At 38.2% G+C, this 18788-nt stretch overlaps 1 protein-coding gene across 9 annotated transcripts in view; it reads left to right on the plus strand.

Moving 5' to 3' along the window:
* UNC5D (unc-5 netrin receptor D) overlaps window positions 1-18788 on the plus strand; it is a 559094-nt gene that overhangs the window by 350618 nt on the left and 189688 nt on the right. For all 9 annotated transcript variants that reach the window (XM_017536221.2, XM_017536239.2, XM_017536229.2 and 6 more), the window contains exon 4: window positions 8484-8587. In XM_017536221.2, coding sequence (XP_017391710.1) covers window positions 8484-8587 — 104 coding nt within the window. The remainder of the gene's footprint in view (window positions 1-8483; window positions 8588-18788) is intronic.

An 18788-nucleotide genomic window follows, 5' to 3' on the forward strand; every position in this document is an offset into this window, starting at 1 on the left:
TTCTGCTGCCTTTGATTCTAGGTGTTGTGGACCTTGTTGGCATTCTGCTGTGGAACTGAACAGGGTGCAGGGGTGAAGAAGAAACAGTGCTGCTCCAAACTGATCTGTGCTGATGATTGTTCATACTATTCAAGTGTGCGCGCGCGCACACACACACACACACACACAGTGTGTGTGTAAAGATGACAGTGAAAGAGTGTGTTATTTTAGCATCATTGCAGTGCCTATTGCACGTACCTGTTCATGGTTTTGTTTTTCCTAGTCATTTTAACTACCAGATATTTAGTTGCACATTAGCTCATGGTCATCATTCAGATGAGTTGAAGTCGGAACTCATTTGCTCATTCATTCATATTCATTCAACAAATATGTATTAAGCCACTACCTTCCAGCTGCCAGAAATCTGTCAATAAACGGAACCAATGAAAAGTTTGGCCTTCATGTGCAGATTCCCATGACTAAAATAAAATTAGAGAAGGGTATTTCAGAATTTGCAATTCTGAAAAGTTTGAGTGATGTGATCTTCCTTGCTTCCTTCTTTGATAGACATCGTAGGAGTGAAACTTGGTACAATAAAATGAAACAAAATGTACTTCTCTCCTGGCTTCTGATGCAGTTTGGTCTAGTACAGAGATGCTTGACAACTCATAGAAGAAAGGGATCTTTTTTTGGACGTGATTTTTGGTGGCTATAAAAGCAATCCATATTCATTACAGAAATTTTGGAAAATGCAGAAACAGATAAAGGAGATAATTAATATAAAAAATTTCATCCAGTGGAAAATCTTTAAAATGTTTAGTAGTTTCTTTTTAGGGTTTTTCCTATAACTATAATAATATAGATACTAATCCCTCACCAGTTGCTATTTTCAGATGGTAAAGTTTTATATTTTTAAACCACATTTAAAAATCTATCTTTATGCGTATGTATGCAACTTGGTTCAGTTCCCTTATACAGAACAATGTGACAGTGACTGCTTTTCTTCTTCCCATAGACCATGTGCACACAATTATGAGTGAGATCAGAGGGTGGAAATCTATTTATGCCCCACCCTCTCAATATACATGAATAGAAGACAAGTCTAATAAAAGAGTGTCCTCATGTGATGTGAAAACTTGTGGAAAGAGAGGTAGCTAGGCAAGCATTTTGCAGAGACTCGCAAGAAAAAAGTGAGAGCATATGTATAAATGTTTAAAAGGAAAGGGATATGGTGGTTATGCCTTAAGCCAGTGCAAGGAGCTTCTCTGCCTCAGCTTAGATATAAACCTCGGAGAAACTTTTCTGAAATCACTAGATCTATGTGGGCTCCACTGTGCTACATTTACGGGGTACTTCCCACTGCTCCATCTCATCACTCAGACATGTACCTCTTAAGTGCTTGTTTAATAGCTAGTCACCCTGCTAGAGCATATGTTATGGGAAGGCCAGGGCAGTCTGTGGCATGTTCAGTCAGGTACCCCACTGCCTGGCACCATGTCCAGCCCATGGTCAACAGCATGAGTGAGTGAAGAAGGCTATTGCACTTCTACAGGACACCTGAAGGCAAATTAAGAAGGATTACTTACCGGCTGGATGCAGTGGCTCATGCCTGTCATCCCAGCACTTTGGGAGGCTGAGGCAGGCAGCTGACATGAGGTCAGGAGTTCAAGACCAGTATGGCCAACAAAGCAAAACCCCATCTCTACTAAAAGTACAAAAAATTAGCCAGACATGGTGGCACACACCTGTAATCCCAGCTATGCAGGAGGCTGAGGTAGGAGAATCGCTTAAACCTGGGAGGTTGAGGTTGCTGTGAGCTGAGATTGCACCATTGCACTTCAGCCTAGGCGACAAGAGTAAGACTCCATCTCAAAAAAAAAAAAAAAAAAAAAAAAGGATTATGTACCAAAACAGGTGTTTCATGCAGGTGTACCTACTTTTATTTGAAAGTAGATGCATTTAATAACAATACAATTACTACATTTGGTAGAGAATGTTGTTCACTACTAATATGTGTATGATAGAGATCATGCTCTCCACTCTATTTTATATGGCAGCTAATCTGAATGTTTACCTATCATTTTAAATATTTTGAGCTTATGATTTTTAATGGTTGCATAGTATTCCACTGTATGATGCACCAAAAAATTAATCACCCCTATATTATTAAATATCTAGGTTATTAGCAAGTGTTCATAATTATAAATGATTATTTGAGCAATGCCACTATGCATACATTTTTCTGTGGAGCTCTCTAATCATATTTCAAGAAAATTTTAGAAGTGGAATTATTGAATCATATGAATTTTAATAATACCTATATTGATATACAATCCACATACCATGCAAATTACCTATTTAAAGTGTACAATTTGGTAGTTTTTAGTCTACTCACAGAGTTGCATAACCATTACCAGGGTCAATTATAGAATATTTCTGTCACACTATAAAAATCCACCAAAACTATTTATCTTAGCTGTCCTCCTACTTCTCACTGAACTGCAGCCCTAGGTAACTATTGGTCTATTTTCTGTCTCTATGGATTTACCTATTCTGTGTATTTCGCATAAATGAATCATATAATAGGTGCCCTTTTATGAATGGCTTCTTTCACTTATCATAGCATTTTTAAGATTCATCCAGGTTGTAACATGCATCAATACTTCTTTCATTTTTTTATTGCTAAAAAGAATCCAAACTGTTAATCTATGAACTTTTGAAGTAATTTTGGTACACATTACAGCTCTTTCTTTATATATGCTCATTTTTACTTGCAGCAATGTTTAGGACTGCTGAGTTTCTTATATGCTTGCTAACCTTGGGCGTTATTTCATGAAGAAACAAAACTAAGCCTCTTTGGAAGAGGAAGGAGATTTATTGATGGTTTAGAATTCATATTTCTTTAATAATTAGTGATTTGACACTTTTAGATATTTTTATTAGCCACTTGTATCTCTTCTTGTGTAAATTTTGTTTCACATCCCTTTACCATTTTCTTTGATGGTATTGTTTTCATTTTGTTTCATAAGAGCTCTTTACATATTAAGGCTATTAACCCTTTGCCCCTGATGTTGTTTATAATGTTTTAGATAAAAACAATTTTTTAATTTTGACAAAACACTATCTACCAATCATTTCCTTAAGGGCTCTTCAATGTCAAGTCTGGAAAGGGCTTCCTCTTCCTAAGAGCCAATAAATATTTTATTACTGCTGTAGTTTTATGTAAAAATATTTCTTATAAATATGGGATTTATTTTGGTATAAAGACATCAACGTAATTTTATTTTTTTCTCCGTAATGGCAATTAGTCATCTTAATACCTTTTCCCACTTAATATATGTATCATTTTTATCATATACTGCATTATTCTTTTTGAGCGTCTCTGAAAAATAAACTGGTTTATAGTTAATTTGTCTGACTTATGACAAAGCTACCCTATTTTAATCATCATGGCTTTAAAATAGGATCTAGTAACGTACTGGACCTCTATGAAGCTCTGTTAAGAAACCAGTGCTCCTAAATGAACTTTACATATATTAGCATTTAGTCCTTAACAAAAGGTATGTGAATTATTATCCTCATACCACTGATGAAGAAGCTGAAGCAGAGAGATTAAAGATACTGAATCCAGGTGCTTATAAGTAGTGGTCCCCAAATTCAAAGAAAAACACAGGCTGTAGCCTCCACCTTCCTCACCAGTGGCCATTCCTGGCTGGTGGGGTCCTGAGATCTAGGACCCAGCAGTTTTCAGTCCATACCATTCATTACCATGCATTTTTATGATATATCATGCATCTTTCTTCCCTGATCTTTTGGATATTTATCTGAATATTTTTAGTTATATTATAAAACATATTTAGCTTTAAAACTTTTAAGTGTTTTTATTGCCCATTGACAGGTTTTTAAAAACCATAGCTTCCAAATACTGAAATTATTGCATTGAGTTGTTTTTCATTGGTTGGTTTATTTTACAAGGTAGTGTTTTCAGGAAGAGCATGTGGCTGCTTACAATGTCATGGCCTTATCATGTCTGAGACTACATTATTGTTAGGTTACTCATTAATACTGACTTGTTTGGAAATAAATTAGCGCCTATGGTTTTTACCAAAAAAAAAAAAAAAGACAAAAATAAAAAAGAATTTGATTAATTATACTCTGATATACAAAAAAATGTAGGAAATAAATTCCATATTCTTGTTCCATTATTCTTTTTACTTGTTTTCTGCAAAAATACCTATAAATTTATTTTTGCATTTTATTAGTTTTGTTAACAGTTTCATCTAAGATCTATCTAGGGTTGTTTCTTTTTAAAACTAGTTTGCCTCGTTTCCAGTGAGTCATTTTGCAAACTCAAGTCCTTATTTAGCTTAGAGAACTATCATTATTAAATTGATTTTTGTTTCTTTCAGTTTATTGTGTCCTTTTAAAATTCCTATGATATGTAATATTGTATTCCTCTTTCTCCACTTTGTCATTTATTTCATTCTTCCTCTGACAAATTCATTGTCAATTTATCACTTTCCCCTTACTTCATTTACTCACCAGGTATTTATTAAGAACTCGCCCTGTATCAGATATTATAATAGGCACTGGGAATAGAGGGGTGAAAGTCTCGGACAGAGAGCCTTTTGTTGAGCTGATGATCAAACAGGGAAAGCAGATGAACCATAGTGAACAAGTCATCATAAGCAAAACAACACATAAGCAAGTCGTCATAAGCAACAGATGCACCAAACAGAACAAGTCACCATAAGCACCCTACTAGAGGACATTTCTTACACTGTTACCAGCACAACAGTCTCTCATGTCTATACCAACTGGTCTATCTATAAATTAAGCAAAAGGGAATGGGGCTCCCTTGCCAGGCCCAGACTCCCTGTAATGTTTCTGTGGTTCCTCCTTTGCCTACTTAGTCCTTCCATTTTATTATATTAATATTTTCTGTTAAACCGACTGATATACTTGCCATTTTTCTGATACATCCTGACTGATATGCCTGTCTTCTGGTTCAGTTTTCTGCAATATTCAATATGCTATTTACTGTCTCCGTATTTATTTATATATTTCTAAATCAGCAGTTATGTTTTTTCTTTCTTCATAGTGGCAGTTTCTTGATCTCAGATGTTATCCTATTTATAACCCTCTACTCTAGATTCTCAGTTACTATTTCCTTTTGACTTTAAAGAGCTAAAATTAGAAATTATCTAAAAATATGCCTCTTGCTTCATGTCTTTTTAGAGGAAGAAATCTATTTTCAGTTCTGTGGTTTGTTTCCTTATCTTGTAGTATATTTCTTGTTATATGGCTAAGGATGTTTTCCCTACTATTAGAAACTGGATCAGTTCCTGTCTGTTTCTTTCAAGCCTTGGAGCTCATATAGGTGATTAAAGTGTTCAGATTGCCTAGTCAGAAAGAAATTAGACTGGGTGCCCTATGGTGAGAATCATAGCTATACCACTGTGTCTAAAACGTTTATTTCCATCATTTCTACTATATTTGGTAGCTAACTGAAATTTTTTGATGAGTTTACCCTCCTTAGGATTCAAAAGTTTCCCCTCCTTAGTAGTCAGCATCTTGGTACCAGTATCAGGTATAAGCCAGAACTAGGGCTCCATGACACTTAGGTTTCTCACTTGGTGTAATGATATCTGATCATTACAGGTCCCTAACAGGTCAATGGCCTGTTACCACTGTTGGATCCAGACGTATGGAGTGCCCTGTTATTCCCTGTCCCTCAACCATTGCCTTTCATTGCCGTTCTTTTTATGTGTACATTTGGGAGGGAAATGTGTGTCTCGCTAGGACTCTTCCGATGATTTCAAATGTCATTTGGAAAGAGCAGCAGATTGGATTAGTCTTTTCTTCTACCCCATCTTGGGCTTTGTGAGATCTATTAGAAGCTCCTTAAAGTTTCTAGTTTATGTATGGGCAATACCCTTTCCTAGGTCCCACTGTCAATACAGTTCACACACACACACACACACACACACACACACACACACACACACACACATAAATGTGTAAATTATATATACATGTGTGTATATATGTATGTATGTATTTACTTACCTGTTTTACTGAGAGGTTGGAATGGGGAGAAGAAGTGACTTCCTCCATTTGTCTTTTCACCTGATAATGTAGTTAATGTAGTAGTGTGGAGCTAGCCATAAACTAAGTATTTTTTACCTTTTCCATTTCTGTTGATCAAATAAAGGACAGGAAAGTAGAATGTAAATAGAAATTTGTACCATTGGTTTTCCATACTTTATGTGGTTGAATACAGATTGGTTGGTGGTGTCAAAATTGGGATCATCATTTAGCAGCACTGAGCAAAACTTTCTTTAGAAAACAAAGCAATTAAGGCAAAGGGAAAAAGATTATAAACAAACCAAACAAAATAAGCTACAAAAAAACACAACTACTAGCCAGGCACAGTGTCTCATGCCTGTAATCCAAGCACTTTGGGAGGCCAAGGCAGGAGGATCACTTGAGCCCAAGGGTTGGAGACCAGACTGGGCAACAAAGCAAGAAGCGAGACCCTGCCCATTTCTGCAGAAAATTTGTTTAAAAATTAGCTGGGTGTGATGTCACACACCTGTAGTCCTAGCTACTTGGGAAGCTGAGGTGGAAGGATAACTTGAGCTTGGGAAGGTCAAGGTTGCAGTGAGCTAAATACACTGCACTCTTGCGCTCCAGCCTGGGTGATGGAGCGAAGCCTTATCTCCAAAACAAAACGGCCCCTTCATCAGCAAACTGACACCTCATATGTTAAAGTCACTCTTACTCCATGATAGACTAATTGTGATATAGTTCTGATAAATAACCAAGTCATATGGAGGAGGGATTTTTGACCCAAAGACCCCTTGTGAGACAGCAGAGGAGAATTGTGCGGGAAACATGAGATTTTTCATTCCTGGCTTATTCACAGTATCTTCACAGTTTTGTTGTCAGCTATGTGACCTTCATCATACTTGGAGTCAGAAGTCCTGAATCAAACAGGGGGTGGCAATTTACGGTTCCCAGATAGAGGAAAGCTGGCTTTAAAACTCAGGGGACAGCGGAGAAATGAGAGAATGGACCTTGTCACCCACCTGCAGTTTGAGTGGTTTTAAGATCTTTTGCCTTATATATAATCATGAAGACCTCCAAATATGTAGCACTGCTACGAACAAAGGACATTGGTTGCCTCTGGGAGGGAAAACATTAAGAGTAAAATTCAGAGGAAAGTGAATACATGGCTTGCTGTGCTTGTTATTCATTGAGTGTTTTCGACTTGCTAAAAGCAAGTTTAATGTATTTATACAATTTATAAAGATGTAACTGATTCTGGAGCTCTCCTCTTTACAGGGAGCATATTTCATGTTATTGTAAGCACTGAAGAAAATTAAATCAATAAATTCACAGCCTGTAATTTGAGATACTCAATTTGAAGAAAAATGTATTGTCAGGGAGGGAGAGCAAAATCTTTTGCATTGAGGAAGACTTGTAAACAACCTGTCTTTGCCCTACTATCCTGTGCTTTCAAGTGACAGCAAGAATTACCCTTGTGCTTCAAGATTATCAAAGAGTTGTCATGACACCTCCAGGGAAGTAAAGGCCAACTCCCCACCTTTTTTTTTTTTTTAAATGCAGCGTGTGCTCAAGTGGAAAGCAATGCAATTGACTCTTTCGGCGCTGTCCATCTATGTCCTTTTACCTGAGAAGGCTTTGCTGGTTAGCACTCAGCCTGGGTGTCAGGGAGCTTAGTGTACTGTTCCCCATCACTGGCACCGATGCTCTCTGTGACCACTGACAAGCCAGTTAACCTCTGCAAGTGTCATTCTGCCATATGTAAAAGGTTAATAGTACAGCTTGTTTGCAAAGTGCATGGAGTCTTCCATGAAGGGCATTAACTAAATAGCCAGCATTGCTATTTGACTGGAGGGCGTTGTGTTTTATAATTATATGTTTGGTTGGATAGGTTATAGATTTCGTTGTGGTTGAATGTTGCCCCTTCTCCCTGGTTACAAATAAAAAGACTAATAGGTAATCTCACTCTATTAGCATCTTCTAGAGCCCCCCAGAGGGCTAAGGGAATGGCAGAGGTTACGAATTAATAATGCATCCTTTAGTTAATCGAAAAAAAACATGTACATCTCAACTGCATAATAGCTGTGGATGGCAATTTATTAGGCCAAGCGTTTGATCAGATGCTCAGCAGATAATGCTGGCAAAGACTCATGAAACAATGAGGTTGTTCTGTTTTGTTTTGTTTTGTTTTCTACTTTCCTAGTTATTTCTTTCATCCTTCATATTAATATAGAACATCAGAGGCTGTTTTGTCCAGATTATTTCACATGCATTTATAAATATTTGGAAAAATTAGTTTATTCTGGAATTTCTAAAACAAGCGACTTATATGGGTGTATCTTCATTGTGACATTAAGCTCTTTTTTGTACTTGGACCAAATTTGAATAACACTGGACTTGAGGCAAAGTATCACCTATATCATGCTTTTTTGCAGATTTACGGAAAAACTTTGAACAAGACCCACAAGGAAGGGAGGTTCCCATTGAAGGCATGATTGTGCTGCATTGTCGCCCACCAGAGGGAGTCCCTGCGGCTGAGGTAAGACAGGCTCCTGGGAACCCATGTCTGGGATTCTTGTTGCCTTGGCTCAGTTGCTAAAGATAATGAAGAAATTGTCAAGGAAATAAGCTAGGAAGCAACTTGTCTCCCGTTCACTTCTGTGTTTGCACAAGGCCCTTGTAGGCAGCCTGGGTAGGATTTAATCTGTGTTCTTGGCTCTGGGGACCTGGAATCATGCAGATGCCATTCTTTCTGTCCTCAGTCAGGATTCTCTGATATGCACATTGGCTTATGGAGCAAATCTCAGCTTTAACAGGCAAACATGCATAAAAAACCCCATAGGAAAGGTCAGAATTACTCAGTCCCAGTGTCACTGGTGTTTGTTCATTTTTCACTTTTTTGTGGAGCAGGCATTCATTTATCAAGTGTTTGTTACGTTCTCTGCACTGTGCAGGCATCAGGGATATAAAACATGACGAAGCCACGGGTCTGTGTTCTGTTATCCTTCCTTCACAGTGAGGTGTCCAGAATCCAGAGTCACAATGTATTTTGCTTCTTGAATGTTCTCTAGAACGTCTGCCACACTATTTGAATATAATTGTCCCTGGTGTTACACTATGGTTATAGGAAAGGCTTTCTAAATCTTTTATTCACAATGAAAAGATGGCCCCGACAGACAAGTAGTATAGCTATTATTGGAGGAAAAACATTAAGAAGTATAAGGCATGCTTAGTATAATGAAAAGTTTATGAACTTAGTCCTGTGAACCCCAAAAATCTGAAACAGATCTTAGTTAATTTAGAAAGTTTATTTTGGCAAGGTTGAGGACACGCACCCATGACACAGCCTCAGGAGGTCCTGATGGCATGTGACCATTGTGGTTAGAGCACAGTTTGGTTTTACACATTTTAGGGAGACATGAGACATCAATAAACATATGTAAGATGAACATTGGCTCGGGTCTGGGAAAAGCCGGACAACTGAAAGCAAATGTGGGAGAAGATCTCTGGAAGCAAGGAGGGGGCTTCTAGGTCATAGGTAGATAAGTGACAAATGGATGCATTCTTTTGAGTTTCTGATTAGCCTTTCCAAAGGAGGCAATCAGATATGCATTTATCTCAATGAGCAGAGGGGTGACTTTGAATAGAATGGGTGGGACGTGGCCCTAAACAGTTCCAGCTTGACTTTTCTCTTTAGCTTAGTGATTTGGGGGCCCCACGACTTATTTTTCTTTCACAGGCGTGAGTTCAGCAGCACGCAGTCCAGGTTTGATTCTTCTGTGGGAAGCTAGGACACTGCTTAGAGCTATTGTTTATTCACTGAGAAGCAGATATACAAAGAAAAAGAGAAAAAACCAGGAGCCTTTGCCTCATATTTTAGTAAAATTGGGATTTTGTAATTGGAAGGACAAAAAAGGAGAGAAAATAAAGGGGAATGAAAAAACACACATACTCCCATATTTAGAAAGCATGCTGGATGGACACTATTCAAAGCTCAAATGGCTCACAGAAATGAAGTAAACGGACTTGAAAATTAAAGTGAACCCTCCATGCATGATATAAAATGATTAGAAAGGAAAATGCTTATTTAAAACAAAAAAGATATTGATCTCCTCCTTTGGCTACCCTCTTGTTTCCTGCAAACAGCGTGCCCTCCTCTCCTGAGCTGGGCGTTAAGTGTCAGGGAAGGAAATGTGTCCCTCTCATTTAGGATGTCGCATGTGTTCCTGGGAGCCCAACAGAGGTATCAGCAGTTATCTACGTTCACTGCCCATCTTTCAAAAACCCAAGTTTACAAATGTTTTATGCATTTAAGTGTCCAGCCTCTGTCATGCCAGCTGTGTGAGAGTCCTCTGGTGCACCCATGTTTCCTTCTGGTTCTGTTCTGGGTTGCTACCATCGACTTTGGCAGCAGCAGAGAGGGGTGCTAATGTTTTTATGAGCTATCAGCCTATGGGAACGTAGCATACTCCAGATCTCTAGTAATCTGTTTTTATTTCAAATGGATGATAACTTAGCTATGTACCTGGCATAACTTTTGCATTTTTGAAGCAGAGAAGCTGATACTTATATCAGTTGAACTACCAAAGTTCTTGCAGTCATTTAAGGGCTCTGTTCAAAATTCTTCAAACTCCAAAGCACTCCAGGTAAAAGTCTATGTTCTTTTAGTGCTTTGTAAGATTCAACATGATCTGGCCTGGTGCGACCTTAGTTATTTATTTATTTTTTTGGCTCTGTACCTGACCCCACTACAGCCACCCTGCCCCTTCAATCTCTCTCAGATGCACCAGCTATGCTCCCACCTCAGGGCTTCTGCACTTGCTGGCCTCTGCTGGAGGGCTCTTCTCCAGCTGTCACACTGCTTTGTCCCATCTTTCTTCAGGGCTTACTCACTTATCACCTGCTCAGTAAGGCCTGCTCTGTACACTCTACAAATGTTATCAATATCTGCTGCCCCCACTCTACCTTTTCCCTCCTGTTTCCCAACAATTTATCCTAGTAGGTATATACTTTCTTTTTACCTCTTATCACAAGCATACTATATTTACGTTATTTATTTCTCTCTACCCCACTGGAACTTAAGTGGAGTGAGGGAAATTTGTGTGCACTCCTCTTCATTGCTGTATCCTCAGAACATGAAACAGTGCTGCTCATGGCTATTTTCAGAAAGGTGAAAGATTTTTAGCAAGTGTTGGCAAGGATGTGGAGAAAAGGAAAGCACTGCTCACTGTTGGTGGGAATGTAAATTAGTATAGCCATTATGGAAAACAATATGGACATTCCTCAGAATGTTAAAAGCAGAGCTACCACTTGATCCAGCAATTCTACTACTAGGTATATATGATGTATATGTCCAAAGCAAATGAAATCAGTATGTAGAAGACATATCTTCACTCCATGTTTATTGCAGCACTGCTCACAATAGCTCCATAGTAAGATATAGCATCAACCAAAGTGTCCATCCGTGGACAAATTAATTTTTAAAATGTGGTATATATGCACAATGAAATACTACTCAGCCTTTAAAAGGAAAGAAATGTCATTTGTGACAACATGGATGAACCAAGAAGATAGTATGTCAAGTACAATAAGCCAGGCACAGTAAGAAAAATACCGTATGATCTCACTTCTATGCAGAACCTAAAAAAGCTGAAGTCACAGAAGTAGAGTAGCATGGTGGTTACCACGTGTTGGGGAGATGGAGAGAGCCTGGGGAGATGTCAGTCAAAGGGTATAATATTTCAGTTAGATAGGAATATGTTTATTGGTCTGTTGTTCAATATGGTGACTATACTTAATAGCAATGTATTCTGTTCTTTAAAAATGCTAAGAGTACATTTTAAATGTTTACATCACAAAAAGAATGATGTTTGTCATGTAATACATACATTAATTAGCCTTATTTAGCAATCCCACAGTATACACATATTTCAATACATAAATGAAAAATATATACAATTTGTTTTTAGCTTATAAAATAAATTTAATTAATTAAGTTGTTTATTTATTTGAGGCAGTGTTTCATTCTTGTTGCCCAGGCTGGAGTGCAGTGGCATGATCTTGGCTCATAGCAACCTCCACCTCCTGGGTTTAAGTGCTTCTCCTGCCTCAGCTTCCAACTAGCTGGGATTGCAAGCATGCACCACTACGCCCAGCTAATTTTGTATTTTTAGTAGAGACAGGGTTTCTCCATGTTGGCCAGGCTGGTCTTAAACTCCCAACTTCAGGTGACCCGCCTTCCTCGGCCTCCCAAAGTGCTGGGATTACAGGTATGAGCCACCGTGCCAAGCTAAAAAATAAATTTTAAAAGCATGCTTCTCACATCCAGTTGTTCAATAAATATTTGTTGAATATGAATGGAAATTAGTCTGCTAATTATATTGATGAATATTTAAGTTTATACCAGGATTAGCCCTAGACAAAATGTAAAATACATTAGACAACATTTTGGCTTTGTTTTATTTTGTCTTATGATTGCATACTAACAAATAAAGAAAATATTCCCCACCTGCTTTTTTTCATATATGCAAAAATAAATTTATTGGCTCAATTACTAGTCCTACAACTAAAGAAATAAAGATGTATTTTCATTTAAACTTGATTCACTTTTAATAGTAAAGAACACCTCAATGCAATATTTAGACATTTGGCTGATTGTTAAGCATTAACTAAAATGGAGCTTTTGCTGAGAGAGTGTTGCCATGTTTTTAAATTAATAGGCATTATGTGAAACCATTTTGAATTAACATAAAAGTTGAAGTAGTACTACAGAAAGTTCTCATGTACCTTTCCCCCTCCGTTTCCTTTTTTAATTTTTTTTCTTTTTTGAGGTGGAGTCTCACTGTGTCACCCAGGCTGGAGTACAGTGGCATGATCTTGGCTCACTACAACCTCTGCCTCCCGGGTTCAAGCAATTCTCCTACCTTAGCCTTCCGAGTAGCTGGGATTACAGGTGCCTGCCACCACACCTAGCAGATTTTTGTACTTTTAGTAGAGATGGGGTTTACACCATGTCAGTCAGGCTGGTCTTGAACTCCTGACCTTGTGATCCGCCCTCCCAAAGTGTTGGGATTACAGGCGTGAGCCACCAGGCCTAGCCCAGTTTCCTTTTTTGTAATCACACTTTACATGAGTGTGGTACATCCCTTACAATGGCCAAATCAATACTGATACATTCTTATTAAGGAGAGCCAAGAGTTTTCATTAAGGTTCACCCTGTCCTGTTGTCTGTGGCTTTCTTTAAATTTTATTTCAAATTCAGGAGTACATGTGCAGGTTTATTACATAGGTAAATTGCATGTCACCAGAGTTTGGTGTACTTACAGATTACTTTGTCACCCAGGTGATAAACAGGACCCCACTGGTAGCTTTTTTCCCCATCTTCCTCCTCCCACACTCTGCCTTCAAGTAGACTGCAGTGTCTATTGTTCCTTTCTTGGTGTCCACGTGTTCTCAGTGTTTAGCTCCCACTTTCTGCCCCCACTGCTTGCTGAAGACATACATTTAGAAAAAAATGAACAAAATAGAGAAGAATAAAAGATGTACAGTCTGGTAAGATAGTAGCCAAAAGCAAAAATATATTTTGGTCCATAAACGCACACGTGAGCATACATATGCAGCCACTCACACTGAAGTATCTTTCAAGAGAATGTAGGGGACTTATGAATTATAGGAACTCGGCGGCTGTTCAGGACTGAGACTGGGAGAGGATTCCTATGAGAGGACAGACTAGCTTCTAGGAGGTGAGCGGCAACCCCATCTGTTCAGTTATTTAGAGGCTGAACTCTGGTGAATGCTTGGGAGCAACTCTTTACACATCCCTCCCTCTTCCTTGCCCCAGCGCCCTACACATGAAGGCAAATGAGCTCTGTAGATTGGCTCAGCCCCTTTTCCTTCTTCATTTGCTTCTGAGGGTGCTTTTCTGCTGTAACCACAAGGAGGAGAGCAAGATATGAAAAACTTTCACTGGCAGCACAGTCCAATGTCAGTGAAAAAAATATCTGGGAGAGCTGTGGAATGGGGGAACACAATATAGACATATCAGAAGGTACATTTCCTTTTCTGGTATCTGCCTTTCTGACACATTTCCAAATTGTAGTTATTCACTTTCTATATTAGTTTCCTAGGGCTGCTGTAATAAATGACTACCACTGAGGAGGCTTGAAACAGCAGAAGTTTATTTTCCAACAGTTCTGGAGGTAGAAGTCTGAACTCCAACAGCATTAATTCCTTCTGAGGGCTCTGAAAGAGAAACTGTTCCATACTTCTCCCCTAGATGCTGGTAGTTATTGGCAATCTTTGGTGTCCCATGGCTTTGTACGCTGATGTGGCTACACTTTGTGTCCTCACCCAAATCTCATCTTGAATTGTAATCCCACGTAATCCCCATGTATGAGGGAGAGACCAGGTGGAGGTAATTGAATCATGGTGACAGTTTCCCCCAGGCTGTTCTCATGATAGTGCCTGAGTTCTCAGGAGATTTAATGGTTTTTAAGGGCTTTCCCCTCTTTGATCAGCATGTCTCCCTCCTGCCATTTTGTGAAGAAGGTACCTTGCTTCCCCTTCTTCCCTCCCCAGCCATGGGGAACTGTGAGTCAATTAACTTCTTTCCTTTATAAATTATTCAGTCTCAGGTAGTTCTTTCTAGCAGTATGCAAACGGACTACTACATAGATACATCACTCAGTCTCTGCCTCCATTGATCACATCTTCATGTGGCATCCTCCTCTTTGTGTCTCTGTGTGCCTGAATTTCCTTGTTTTTATAAGGACAGCAGCCCTGCATGGCCTCATACTGTACATTCTGTTTCACAAAACATCTGCGAAGACCCAATTTACAAATAAGGTAAAGTTCCTAGGTTCCACATCGAATTATGGGGGACTGCCATTCAGCCCAGTGCTCTTCCCATTATCCCTCTGGCATCATGTCACTCTTTTATTTTAATAAATACAAAAGAAAATTTAGAAAAAAATTTATATGCTTTTAGGAATAAATTTCAGACCAGGCCAGATGAAATTAAATAGAAACTAATTCCAAGGAGCAGCTGGGGCTTTATGGTGGTTTAAAACAGAAATTCTGAGCTGAGAAGGGGGAAAAGCTTTGTTTTATAATTTTGTGTTATAGGTGAATATGGAAAATATTTCTGCTGCACTAAGGTTAAATAGGCTATTGATGCCTTAGCAAACATTTATTTTAAGAAATCTTATCTGTATAAATTTATGGGGTACAAGGGTAATTTTGTTACATGCAAAGTTTGCATAATGATGAAGATGGGGCTTTTAGTGTGTCCATCACCCAAGTAACAAGTAATTTCTCATCATCCATCCCCTCCTCTTCCTAGTCCCCTCTGTCTATTGTTCTATGATCTATGTCCCCCTGACCCTGCCTCATCTCCACTGTTTATCATTTCAAACTCTATGTGCACATTTAGCTCCAGCTTACACGTGAGAACACATGGTATTTGTCTTTCTGTATCTGAGTCGTTTCATTAACATATTGCCTCTGGTTCCATTCATGTTGTTTCAAAAGACATGATTTCATTTTTTATAGCTCACTGGGATTTCATTGTGTATATATACATTTCCTTTATACAAATTATTTGATGGACACTTAGATTTGTTTCATGTGAGTACATTTATCTGTTTAATGATTTCTTTTTTGGTGGATAGATACTCAGTAGTGAGATTGCAGGACCTAATGGTAATTCTGTTTTTAGTTCTTCAAGAAATATCCAAACTATTTTTCATAGAGGTTGTACTAATACACATTCCTACCAACGGTATGTAAGAGTTGCTTTTTCTCCATATCGTTTCCAAGGTTATATATATTTTTTTTAATTTTTCAATAATAGCCATTATGACTGGTATAATACTGTGATATCTTGTAGTGGCTTCAATTTACATTTCTTAATGATTAGTAATGTTGAACATTTATTCATTTTTCTTGGCCATTTTTATGTCTTCTTGTGAAACATGTCTATTCATATCCTTTGCCTACTCTTTAACAGGGTTATTTATGTATCACATCATCTTAATGTGGGACAGTAACCTAGTCCCAGACACTTGTATTATTTTGGAATTTCATTTCTCCGTGATTTGGATACTACCATTATCTGTGCACCAATATCTACAGCTCTTCTACTTTCAGCAGTAGATTGCACAGTAAGTCAGCGCTATCAACATCTATGTTTTTGCTGAAAACAAGGCAGAATGAAAGAAGAAAGCTGAGAAATGATAAAGATGGAGAAGAAGAGTGAAAATGTTCATACCCTTCCACAGTTGTGGTATTCCTTAGGGCAGAGATGTCTACCAATGTCTGTTACACGGTCAGGTCACTGAGAGTGTATCATTCTGCCTATTAACTTCAGAGTGATAGAAGTATATATAGGTAATGACTCTCCAGTACACAGTAATTGGGAACTGTGTTTAGAAATTGGCCAGTCATGTAATCATCACTGTGCAATACTATCACTCAACGTCATCCCATCTGTGCAGGCCATGTTCTGCCCTCTTCATGCCACCACTGAGTTCCCTTTCTGCCTACCTCCTGTGGAACGCATGGGGTAACCACTGGAAAAGGATGTAGCTGGTGGGGTCCCCAGTACATCAGCTGGCTTTGTTTCTCAGAGGAATAGACAGTTTCCTACTTGACACATTGAAAGTCACATTGAGGGACAAGTCCAAATTCTGTTTTCACAAGACATATACAATAGACTTCTCTCTGCAAGACAGAGCTTTCTTGACAGCTAACTCATTTATCCAACCAGGGAAGTGTTGTGAATAATAAAAATAGGAAGAGCTACCATTTTTGAAATGTTCTCATTTACCAAGTACTATAGTAGGTGATTTATCTTCTGCTATTTCAATTAATTTGGAAAAAAATGCTATGAGATGCTGAAAAGCTATATGAGTTTCCATGTGTGTCCCACAGCAACTTGTCTAAGCTCTCTGGACACTAGAAAGCACCAAGAGCCAAATTTAAAGCTCAGATATGTCTTTTCTCTAATTGTTTTTGCTTTTGTTTTTAATTGGACTAAGCCTTCTTGAAGGTTGGGAACTGCCAGGCCAACGACAGTCTATCTGCCCGCTGTGCTGCCATCATCCAACCCTTAGAATTAAAGGTGTTAGGATCACATTATCTTCTAGTGAATATTCTAAGCTCAAATTTGCTATATATTCTGTGCCTCTTCATTTCAAGTATGTAATCTGATAATAAAACTAAGAACAGAGCGCCGAGAGTGTGGAAGTTTTGGAGGCTAAGGGGACAAGGAGCCTGGGGCAGGACATCACTGTGTCCTTTGAAGGGCAAGGAGCCCAGCTTTGATTCTATCCTAGAAGATAGGATGCTTAGGGTTACATGGAGGAGTCCATGTAGAAGAAAAAGGGGAAAATGAAAAGGGAAGCGAGTAAACCAAGTGCCATCTCTACCCTCATTACAATTTTCTCTACGTTTGGCCATTGCCCTGACAGATCACATTGTCAAAAAGGGCCTCAAATTTACTCTGATAAATGCAAACTTGTGTCTGTATCACAGTGCTATTTTACATAGTATACATCAGTGGGGTATGGAAATGGTAGAAATAGAATCAAGGATGGTCAGGGTGGCACAATGGGAAAAGTATGAACTTTGAAGCCAACAGACACTGGCTAGTAACTTTGTAATGCAATCAATTAGCCACTCTGACCCTCAGTTTCCCTTTCTAAAAATGAGAAAAATGTTTTCATTATAGGATTGCTATGAGACAAAGAAGAAAAAAAAGTACAAAACATTTAGCACTTTCCAATACTAAATAGTAAAGATTATTTTGATTTCTGTTGTTTCTTCTTCCTTTGTTTTCAAAGTTTTAAGAAAGTTTGATCCTTTCATAAAGGTGTAAAGCCCCATTATGTTTGGGGAACCAGATTAAAACAGAAAATTCTTGCAATGTCTAACATGTTTTTAGCCTTTGAAGAAGCAGACAGCTGCTAAGACCAGCCCACCCCCTGGAGCACCACCTCCCCCAACCATTGCCCTCTCTTCTTGCCCTTCAAGGTCAACAAAGACAAAGACAGTTATCAAAAAGCTTCCTGGCCCCCTCTTTTGTAATCTGTCACATGGAGGAATTAAATAATTATTGACAAAGGCTGGTGACCACCAATGTTTGTTCACCTTACCACCATTGAAGTGTTTTATGAATGATATTATTGTTATTAAAACGCTTATGAAAATGTTATGTGAACTGGGAGGTTCTCATTACACTTAGCCACTGACTTAGATAATATATAATAGGTCATGTGTATTTTTTAAAAATAGGTCACACACATTGTTTTACAATATACCTGAAATGTGAGTGGATGATAACTCAAACATTTCTAAACTTCATGAGCGCATCTTAATAGCGGGATGTATTAGGACATATTTGTCACTGCACTTAATTTTAGCCTTACTTTGGGGGCAGTTCTAATTAAAGATAGCAACTTTAGTGTTTGACCCTTGTTGTTTAGCTAAAACCAATTTGCTCTTTTCAAAACAATTCATTATCCCACACAGCACTTTTTTATACTCCGTAATTAAATGGAAAATCTATCTTTCATAAAAAGTTAGGAATTATGTCCAATGAAAATCCGACATTTTAATGGTTTTCCACAGATTAAAATTGTAGAGTTCTCAATAAACGCTGATTTACTGATGTTGGCTGTAAAATGGTTATTGCTGTTAATAAAGCCTGTAAATCTTAACAGGTTATATTTGCCTTGGACAAT

This window comes from Cebus imitator, unplaced genomic scaffold, assembly GCF_001604975.1.
Source record: "Cebus imitator isolate Cc_AM_T3 unplaced genomic scaffold, Cebus_imitator-1.0 Scaffold5, whole genome shotgun sequence".
Classification (NCBI taxonomy): domain Eukaryota; kingdom Metazoa; phylum Chordata; class Mammalia; order Primates; family Cebidae; genus Cebus; species Cebus imitator.